Raw genomic sequence first — 10,945 nt, 5'->3', positions numbered from 1 at the left:
TAGACTGTCTGTTTGAGATTAATATATTTGAAAATCACTAACCTATCCCTCTAATGAGAGATTGATAGTTTAGAAAGGAATGTTTATTATTATGTCTTGGGTATCCAAGTGAAACCTTGAAGTGTCTGAAACACATGGACATTTCTGAAGAAAACCAGTTGTGAGAAACATGGCTTAAGGATACTGAGACATTGAGCTGAGAGAATGTATCAGTATACGTGACCAACACACGACATGTGCATAGATAACACACTCTACTGATCAAAGAAGGACTTTGTTAAAATATCTGATACATATTTTGAGCACAAAGACATACCATGCTAAGATAATCAATGCACTAGTACCTACATTTCAAGAATGAAGTCTTAGTCTATCAGTCATATGTTTTATCCTTTTGCTAGATACTTGTTTATTGCATGTTGAAACAATACCCACATTGTAACATTTCATATCTATGTAACACATGCATTGGTACACTGACTTGACTTATTGCATAGTAGGAGGCACACTGTACATGTACAATGTTTATATGTACCTGATTATACAATGACATAGCATTGAATATACAAGGACAACACAACAAAGACAAGAAAACAAAGACAAAGATATAAACACAAGCAAAACACAAAAAATAAATATTGACGTCACATAGTATAACATGTAATAACTTCAGATACTTTTTTTGAATGTATCTATCTCGAAAAATACATACACAGGAATGTATCTGTAACCTTTATACAATATATACATCACACTGTATATTTATACACAAGGCACAACTACTGTCGACTGTTAGTGCTGTGTCGGCTGTTGGCACCACGTTGACCGTTGGTACCATGTCGTTGTTCTACTTTCCTTCGTACAGCATCCGTTAGTCTCGTCTGGGTGTTCGTACGCTCGCCAGACGCCATGTTGTTCCAGTCACGCGAGCTGATACGACGTCCAAATATCTCAATCTGGAGAAATCACAGTCGGTTGTGAAGTTAGACATTTTCATGGCCATAAACATTGACTAAAAGCGTTTACTACATGTAATAATGTGTACACATGTACTGTCTGTTGAGTGAGAGTGGTTCGATCATTTGATTTTGAAGCATGTATCAAAACGTGGTGTAAAATAATCGCTAATAACTTTTGTACAGTCTATCAGGCTGTGTGTGAATCTAAATTTATTGACTTATAGTCACATTACCTTGCAAGCGAGACTAATAAATTTGGTAGATTTGTTGCCTTAGAAAGCCCTATATTGTGTACATACAAACACCCCACTTATTTATTTATTTATCTATTCACTTCATAATAAAGTGCACCATTGTATGAAAACTCAAACCAACCAGTCCCTTACGCAGTCTTACCAAGTCTAAGTACAGAACTAAATATGTTGTGCCATGACGGACTTGAGTGATAGATGAAAACAAACAGCTCCAACAATGTTACCGACCTCTGCGTCCCTGCGATCCTTGTTGTAAGCCTGCAGACTCTGTCTGGTCTGCTGGTCCAGGGCGTCCTTCTCATCACCTGAACCATGTGCCACTATAGGAGGTAAACACACAACAATGTTAACATTTCAACTCCTTACTCTCTTAGTGTTTATTTTACAAATGAACTAGTTCATTCACTTGCTGATGAAGATGGTAGGAAGTCATATACACATGTACAGTCATGTATCTATCTATGACAGGTGCTGACAAACAACTCTTTTTATTTTAAATCATTGTCATTAAAGATGTAGCCTGGGCCTTCCCTCATTAAGTGATTTGTTTTTACGGAAGCCTATATCATTCGGTTTTATTTGAATTGTATCTCATTTTTAAAGAAAGAGAAATACTTTTATTTCTTTTTTATGCAGGTGTGAGTTCAGTTCATTTGACAGCAGTTTTCTGTTTTTCTTGTCATAGTTCCTTATCTAGTCTAGGAAAGGCCAAGCACAACAGGCCTAGGGTGTGTACATTGTAAACATGAGCACTTAGACAAACACTACAGAAATTAAAGTAAATCTGACCCTTTAAGCTGGGTCAACCTAACAGATATATATGTCGGTAACATCACAAAATGTATTTGTAATTTAATACTTACGGAAGTTGGTGCCTTGCATGATCCGCCCTACTAAATCTCGCATGATCGTCTCAGCCCTGACAGCATCTGGTGTTCCGGGCGGTCGCGAGGGCTCGGACCTGGCGGGAGATGGGGCGACTGGCCAGGTCCTGGTCACGTGAGTGGCAGCTGATGGGGGCGGAGCTTTCAGACTGGGAGCAGGGGGGAAAGAATCATGTGAACATCACACAACTGTCACATGACAGACTATAACGTACACATTGGAAATACAGCAAAAGGACATACATTGAGGCCGAAGGTCAAGCTTGAATAGATATAAAAAGTTTATCTGATTTGAAAGCATTTCAAAGACTAAAGAATAAAACTGATTTTGAGGAAATCTGTTGCTCACCTGATTGCAGAGAGTGTCTCTGATGGTGCTGCTGATTTCTATAAACACGGATGAACGTGTCAGCGGTACTAAATCATGACATTTTGTTACTCTACTTTGCAGTAGTAGCAAGATATTGGACACAGTAGAACAAGGGGCACCACTTTGTATGAAAAATGACATTGCAACCTTCACATTAGTTAGTTCTTTGAAAAAAAGGTCGAGGTACATGTGTATTGATAAGAAAACTTTCAACATACAATGTATATGTACTACAAGGATAAGACATTATTCTAGAAAGGTTTTAGAACTGCACACATATAGCACTCAAATAAGTTTGCTGATATCCTGAAACATTGATACCTGTGCCACACACACACACGACTCACTGAAACTTTTAGACTACATGTACCTTATCAAGTGATTTGTATTGCGTAAACAATTGTCCTTACAGGTTTGGTATCTTTTATCCTCTTGAGTTCGTCAATCTGTTTCTGCAGCAAGGCGATCTGGTTATCGGCACGCTTCTGTAGCTCGTATCTCGCCTGTCGCTCCTGGGGTTGTAAAGTGACAGACATCAAAGACCCACTTTAAAAATACAGATTATATATGCTTTTTTTTAAATTCATTCCTTAGCTTAACTTTCACTGCCAAAGCAACATCTGAAACAAATCTAGGAGAAGATTGCAAAAACAAAACATCTAGTAATACATACATTTCGGACACATGACCACTACACATTACCATTAGCAACCACAAGAAATCGCAGATTATTCAACCTTTGGTTTTTACAGTACCAAAGTACATGTAAAGGGCTAATAAAAGGTAGCCTCTATCATATACTTTAGCTGTCATAAAAATAACTGCAAGATTTCAAAGATAACAACTTCCTCAGACACTAGATAACGAAAGTGTTCCCTAACCGTATCCAGCTCCTGTTCCAGTGCCAGTCTCTCCTGGTCCTGTTGACGCCGTGACTGTTCCAGTGCCAGCTCTAACTGCCTCTCCTCCTCCCTACACAAACATTCAGACATGGAACAGAAGAGTTAGATGTCTTACTGATTTGTTTAACTTCTTTTTTGTTGTAAAAAGAGATAAGGTTATGCAGCTTACGTTCTTTAACAGGTGGGAATTCCTGGTACCAAATGTAATAGTTATTAGGACAAATTTATGATGAATTACTCACCTTCTTCTAGCCAGTTCATCTTCCTGCTTCATATCCACTTCTGCCTTTTGTTGTTCAACAAACCTGCAAATAAGACCCAGATCTATAAGTAAATACAGGGTTGATAAAACATGAGGCATAGTCCTTCTGAAGGCAACAGTTGTTTAACCCCTTTCACACAGTCGATGAGTTTCGGCCGTAATTGTTGATCGTCAGAAAGACATCCGATTCTAAAATGGACAAAGGGTCGGGCATATTTTTTGCCTGGAAATCCTCCCTGATCATATTCAACGGGCTCAGTGACCTGTAAACCTTGACAATCACTAAAAATTGCACAATTATCGAGCGTATTACGGACAAAAATATCAGAGCTCACAGACTCGTTGGCTAATCGTCTTTTGTGCTGTGTGACAGGGGCTTTACTGTAGAATGGAATATATATACAGATGCACACTGTAGATGTTGCATATAAGAAAAGGCTGTGTAAGAGGAACAGAAATGGTATAAAAGTATTGGCTACATATGATGTACATATACATGAATAAAAAGACTCTTTGTACACAACCAAGTGATTCATTCAACTGACATTTCCGTGACCATCTATATTCACAGATGTACATGACTTTTTTTTGTACACGTTGTGAGTACCTGAGTCTCTGTGCTTCCCTCTCCTCCCTAGCCTGCCTGCGATCGTGAGCCTTCTGTCTGGGAGGGAGCTTCTCTACTGACCAGTGTGTCCACGGAGGGGGCATTCCTACACCTGTGGGTTGTACAAACTTGATCAAGATTAAGACATGCACATTGCTTGTTTGTATTGCATATATTGTATATTTATGTGAATTTCTACTTATTGAAATCCCTTACCAATTTCATATTGTATGAATGCAAGGTATTGTAGAAAATGTCATGAGCAGAGCACAGTCTTTTTCTTGGCAAAACAGTTTTACACAGTAGTATGATTCATGCATAATGCTGGTAAAAGACTTTGTCAATAGCTTAGCGTACTGCAGACTTGAGAGACCATTTTTTAAATCAACGCATATCAAGTTTAACAGCTACATGACATTGCATTTCATAATGTAAAAAAAGGACAGTGTGCAGTTATAAAATCCTTTGATGCAAAAAGAAAAAGAACTGACTTTGTGTAGGATCCAGGACAGGCATGGTAGACTTGTCATCCTTGTGAATCTGAGCATGCAATGTCCGGTAGAACCTCTTGTTGATCTCATACTGGAACTGGTGCATGTGCAGCTTCCGGCTGTGACTGGTTAGAACCTGTTCCATCTGGTGAGACTGGGGAAGAAAACATGAAACTTCAGTGACATGGAAAAAGTACCAAGACTTAGTTTCGACAATCAGCAAAAACAAATGACAATGTTGTGATTTGAAGTATTTAGGTAGGGTTTTACACAGCCTATATTGTATGGCAAAATTTCTAATATGTAGATTCTATATCTATGTATTTTGATTATGCATTCATCTCAAACTGTACATTGGTGAGTCCACTCTTTGAATTGGAATGAAATTGAACTCTTGTTTCTTTAATCCACTCACATGTACAATTTCTTTCTAATTTCAAATTGTACTTTGATTTCTAGATTATTGAGCCAGATCTACCTGTGTTTTTAGATACAAAGTTGTGTACATGTGTTGTATATTGAAGTTTTCTGCGTCACTTACATTCTTGCACTTGAAGAAATGTTCCCTGAGCAGCATGAGGAGTACAGTAGAGATGGTGGGGAGAACCTGGTAAGCTGGGATGTCCAGCCCAATGATATACTGGTCCCAAATATACAGGAGACAGTCCAGCTGGAGATAGCCTGTGGAATACAAACAGGTAAGCAACTGGGGTTGTACACGTAGCTTAGTGTGAAGTGTCCTGAAAACTAGAATGTGAACCAACCCTCTCCTATAGGGCAAGAATAGGTTAATACTATCTTAATCTAATTTTACATGGAATGTATGTTTTACAGTGCAGTCACACTACAGTTCCATGAATGGAATTAATAATATTATGTTTATCCTGGTTCAACATAGACTTAAGGTTGCTCACCTACAAACATGACCCTTAGAAGGGGCTGCAGAAGTGTCTTCAGGCCTTCCACAAGGTTGGTACGGCTGGGGGTACCTGGGGGTGAAGCAAAGATTTAGCTACCTAGTGCTTTTTCTCAAGTTCAGTCTTGCCTAAACATGCAATTCTCATGTTGGTTGCAAGGGGTTCTCGCTGATACATCACTGAAGAATGTGCGATACAGTACATGTAAGGGTCTATAACAACATAGATGAGACAAGGCAGTATCTTCTGACATACCCTTTTCAGTGGCAAATGCAGTACTGATGGCAGTTGCTAGGTGGTCATCATGCTGCTGCAGCAAGTCTGCCACAGTGTCTGCAAACACCAACTTCTCATCACTGAAGTCCTTTGAGAATAGTGAAGCAAAACAGTTATGATGAGTCATTTTTAGAAAGAAAAAACATTGGGAAATTACATTCATTACCGGGTATACATGTACATGTATCACTGCTTACATTAACTAACGATTAAGTATCAGTCTTTCATCAAATTTTCATCAAAGAGCATCATCTATTCTATCCTACAGTAAAAGTCTAATGACAATGACTTACCCTAACCCCTGACTCCCTCATGTACCCTGGTCGCTGTGCCATGTATGTTATAAACTCCTCCACCAGTAGTGCTTTCACATTGTCTCCTGCCGCTGAGTCCCCAGACAGTGTGTTCTGTGTGACAGCCAGGAACGGTACCAGTAACAGGTAGTCCATGTCAGGTAGGGTGGAGGCTGTCTGTAGACTGGCATGGTAGTACGACAGGACAGACTGCATCGCTGTCAGGACTCCTACAAAAAGTAGCAGGAAAACATAATCTGTGATTATCATACACACAGACATGATTGTTTCTATTATGGCATTACATTGTATTAATTTTGAAGCAAAGTTAAACTGCAGTTAACTACATTTTATTCATGTATTTAAATACTTGTCAAGAGAAGACTTTGTATTCTGTGCAGATATAACACATGTAGCCTCACTAGCCTAAAACACAAGCAGAAAAACATGGACTAAAAACCTAAAATGTCTGGGTGAATCTCCTAGTCAAAATCCGAACCCTAAAGTTTACATAATGGACAGTTGCTCATCTTTTGCTTTATCCATAATAATATAATCTGTCCTCTATGTCCTCTATTGTTTGTCATCATCATGTTAATGTACATTCACAAGACATGTGCACTGCTTGGTACTTAACCATAATGGTTTGCCAGAGGTTTGAAGGTTGGCTCGGACTGCAAGATGTCTTCACACTTCTGACAAATCTCTCTGTGCCAGGGTGACTTCAGTGAAGGAGACTCAGTCTTCACAGCAGTGGCGTACTGTCTGCGCACTAGAAGTGTAGATATGTAAAAAAGATACATTGTGTCAGAAAATATTACTTTGGTAGGACAATGATCCTTAATTGTAGTATTATAGAAAATAAGCCCAGATAAACTAATAGTATAGAGAGAGATTTTTTTGATGAAGGTTAGCCATCCAGGTAATAAGATACACCAAAAAACAGTTCCTCAAGCTACTGGATAAAATTTTGAAACACTGTCAGATGTTTCAGACAGCATCCACTATCTTTTATCAGTGACTGTCACTAGAGAGAGACTAGCCCAAAACTTAATTGTGTCTTGGAGTTATCTTTGTCTGAGAACTGTCAAAACCTTAGCTTTGTCTGCATCAACCATATAGGTTGCAGCCCTGTAAAACACACGTACATTTAGAGTTCCTGAGATGTAGTTTCCATGCCAGCTGCCTGAGTGTGGGAGGGAGGGGCTGGTTCAGACACAGGTGTAACTTGTCCCTCATGTCCGGCCACCGCTGCAGCAGACTGACCGCCCCGTCACGGGCGTGGCCCAGCACCAGGTCCGACTTGGTATTGACCGGATGGTCCTCCAGGAGCTCTCGGGCCACCTCGTTGTTGAGAGCCATGTCCAGCATCTTAGATACTTGGGCATTCAGGGTGGTGAAGGAAGAACCTGGGAGAAACAAGGCATTGGTCAGTTATCTTTAGAAACTGACTGATCAGATCTTTTAATCAGAATTTCAAATTGCAGAATTGATATGTTTAATAAGAGTTAACATAATTTCTTAAATTGAACTGTTGTTTATTGACAGGTGACATATTCACATGATAATAGAGGTAGACTCTAAAAACAGACTCTGGTACTTCCATATTGAAATATATTGCTGGCTTATATTAACGCTACATACTGATTTCTGATATATTGTTGTGTTTTGATTACTTTTGCAGAAAAATAGATTTATGATATAAGAATGATCAGAAAACAGGCAGTAGATCTAATAGAGACTTAAAGTGTACATGTATGTAATGCCTTATCCTCTAAGCAATTCCTATACAATTATTCCATTAGCTGCTTGCATAATCATACTGACATACATATGATAACTTTTCCTATCATTTCATGTAACCTAACAATAGTAACTGAATAATTGATAGTATGTCTACTAGGGATGCGTACCGGTTATAAAGGTCCGGTTATTACCTGAAAAAACGTTTCGGTTCAGGTCCAAAAAACCGAAACCCAGTTTTCCGGTTTTTTCGGTACTGGACCGGTAAAAAAATCTAGCACTCACATTATGTCTTTTTCGTTCTAGAGTCCAGCGCTCGTGAGTGCGACTGGATTAGTCGCATATGCGACCAGTTTTTTGAGAATGCCACTAGATCTAAAATCACGGTCGCACGGTGCGACAATAAAAGATTAAGACCTGCGCCAGGATAATGGCTGCAGAACTAAGCGGTAAGCTGAAATTTAGGTATTCCAACCCTAACGTTACCGCGAAAATCGTCGGTGAATTTTCTATCATGTTTCCGCGCCCGCGGTACAAAAACTATCCGTTCGTAGTGGCAAAATTACCCATAGAAATAAAGGATATAAGTTTCTTGCCTTTGTGATGTATTTGTTTGATTTGTAAAATGTTTCAAACGCCAGGAATGTGCCAATGAAAGTGAGCGCTAGCCGTGCATTTCCATCGGCCGCCATGATGTTTTTAAACCGCAGCAGAATGAAAAGGCTGTTTCCTGCGGTCATTTTTAGACCTGTTCAATCGATGATTTTTACGATCAAAAATCAATTAATCAATTGTAGTGGAGTTTTATCCCCCAAAATATTTAATTTTTCTTTTTGTTACTGGTATCATTTCAAAGCTCATGATTTGCCCGTCATTATGGCGCTACTATCATTTTGCTGCGGTCTATAATGCATAGCAAAGCTTTCTCCATGCGGTCAGCCTGTCATTGGATGGCCGCGCCGTGCGGTCCTGACGCGCGAAATTTGAACTGCGCGTTTCAAAGGAACCGAAGATATTTGACTGGGCCGGCACAAACAGATCATTTTTGATACTATTGAGCAAGAATTTTAAGGATATTTAAGTATTTTGGATTGTTTGTAGACAGAGGGTGGGGGTGAAAAAAAATGCCTGTCAAAATGTTGAACTTGATGCCAGCAGTGAAGTTTCAAATTATGGAATTTGACTTCATTTGTTTTGGTCATGAAACCAATAGATAAGTTTTAGAGTTATTTATTTATTCATATTTCAAGGTTATGTGAATCATTACTTGCCTTGTTCCAAGTAAAAAATACCATTGTGTATTTTTCAACTTGTTGAACTTGAGGCACCGTGGCCCCCGGATAGGGGCCAGCCGGGGAACCTATGCCCAATTTTTCTAAAAATCCCTCATACTAGTATCATTTAGCATGTAGGAAGGTACTGAATGAATTGAATTGAATTGCCAATTGCTCTGCACCATCAATGTAGGCTTTTATCTTTTATGATCTATTGAAATACTTTATTCCTGGTTGTTAACATTGATTAATACTATTAATAGGAGTATTACTTGGTATGGCCAAGACTTTTGCTTGTTCTTCCAACTTTTTGTAGTGGTGCTCATAGATTTTTGCTGGTGCTCCTAACATGATATCAGTCTTGCTCCATGACAAACAGTGTTAGACTGGTTCAAGTACATGTATGTGTATCACGGTGCAATGTAAGAACACTCCAAGTCCAAGTACTAGTAAATAGAAGTTTGGCAATTAGTCAGATATGCCATGGGCTCAGGTCGGACCTAATAGGTCCGGACCTGAACCTAAACTTTTAGGTTCAGGTCCGGACCTGAACCTGAAAATGGGTTTAGGTACGCATCCCTAATGTCTACCATGCTGAATGGCCCTGACAGCCCTCTCCATGAAGAGTTCCTTTTCAGCTTCTGACAGATCACTGAAGTACTTCACATGACTCTCTGTCAGCTGCTGCTGCACGGCATCAAACAGCTCCACAGTGAAGCTCTTCCATTCCTGCAAATACACAGAAGAACATACGAATTCATCACTTTAAACAGTATTTGTTTTTTTTTGTTATTCTTCATGTGGATGGGATGAAAAGATCAGGTTATCATCTGTGATTTTTTTTCAACTTGTCATCCAGGAAGCCAAAATTGTATACAGCAACATGTCACTACTAGCTATAGTACTACAGTACTAGTATAAGTAGTAGACGTGAGGTACCATACCTGATGTTTTAAGCTACATTTTTTAAAAACATGAATGTTTCGGTTACATTTCTTAAGTAATGTTGCCTCTATTATGGTGATGATGATTTTGTTACAATTGAACAAATCTAACCTTCATAAATGCACTGACTGAAATGAATTATAAAAAAAAAAAATATGTTATGTGTGAAGAAGAAAATTCTTGTCCAAAGTTACACATTGGGAAATTCAATATCCTACTGAAAACTGTTCAGAATCATCAACTTTAAAATTTGCAATCTTTAAAGTTTAATCAAATCATAAATCATGTCACTCAGTTCAAACTAACTTATTTTGCATGAGGAAAATAAGAATCAATTGGAAAAACAAAATTTCTTATTATGTCTATGCCTTGGTCTATGTTGTAACGGTCCTTCATCCCTGTTTTTGCACCTGTTGAGATTTGCTTCGCAACACAAATTATAAACCTACGTTCGTCTCTGTGACACGATGTTTGCAGTCCTCAAGCCATTCTGGCGTCGTAGAACTCATTCTTACGGAGATCCTCCCGCCAGATGCGTTACAAATTAACCAAAATTGCCCAAACTCGCACCAAAACACCCACCAAACACAAACACCACACAGGTATGCGCACACTTGGGGACAAAGGTCACAGGCATGCGCAGTGGAGATTTGAACAACACCGTAGATAACACTAACTGTAATTGGTCGAGTGGAAAAGATGCACACCAATCAGAGGCTCCGTTACTTCCTATGAGTTGTAACCACTGTGAATGAAACTTTTAGACTT

At 39.0% G+C, this 10,945-nt stretch overlaps 1 protein-coding gene across 1 annotated transcript; it reads right to left on the bottom strand.

The window, feature by feature from the left end:
* Positions 1–656: 656 nt before the first annotated feature.
* LOC136444229 (uncharacterized) lies at positions 657–10,802 on the bottom strand. Its single transcript, XM_066441742.1, has 17 exons — positions 10,627–10,802; positions 9,823–9,961; positions 7,364–7,624; positions 6,853–6,987; positions 6,216–6,445; positions 5,902–6,010; positions 5,644–5,718; positions 5,271–5,410; positions 4,730–4,883; positions 4,239–4,350; positions 3,612–3,674; positions 3,349–3,439; positions 2,878–2,979; positions 2,447–2,484; positions 2,077–2,246; positions 1,442–1,533; positions 657–956 (listed from the first exon to the last, which is right to left on the bottom strand). The coding sequence occupies exons 1-17, from the start codon at positions 10,684–10,686 to the stop codon at positions 780–782; spliced, it is 2,148 nt and encodes a 715-aa protein (XP_066297839.1). The 5' UTR covers positions 10,687–10,802; the 3' UTR covers positions 657–779.
* Between the last annotated feature and the right edge of the window lie 143 nt (positions 10,803–10,945).

This window comes from Branchiostoma lanceolatum, chromosome 1, assembly GCF_035083965.1.
Source record: "Branchiostoma lanceolatum isolate klBraLanc5 chromosome 1, klBraLanc5.hap2, whole genome shotgun sequence".
NCBI classification, from domain to species: Eukaryota; Metazoa; Chordata; class Leptocardii; order Amphioxiformes; family Branchiostomatidae; genus Branchiostoma; species Branchiostoma lanceolatum.
Note: the sequence above shows the minus strand (reverse complement) of the source record. Positions and strands in the feature narration are given on the sequence as shown.

Coding starts and splice junctions, on each gene's coding strand:
- LOC136444229 (XM_066441742.1), bottom strand. CDS start 10,686: ATGAGTTCTACGACGCCAGAATGGCTTGAGGACTGCAAACATCGTGTC. Junction 6,011..6,215: donor TGAGGGAGTCAGGGGTTAGG/GTAAGTCATTGT, acceptor CTATTCTCAAAG/GACTTCAGTGATGAGAAGTT. Junction 1,534..2,076: donor CATGCAAGGCACCAACTTCC/GTAAGTATTAAA, acceptor TACCTCCTATAG/TGGCACATGGTTCAGGTGAT.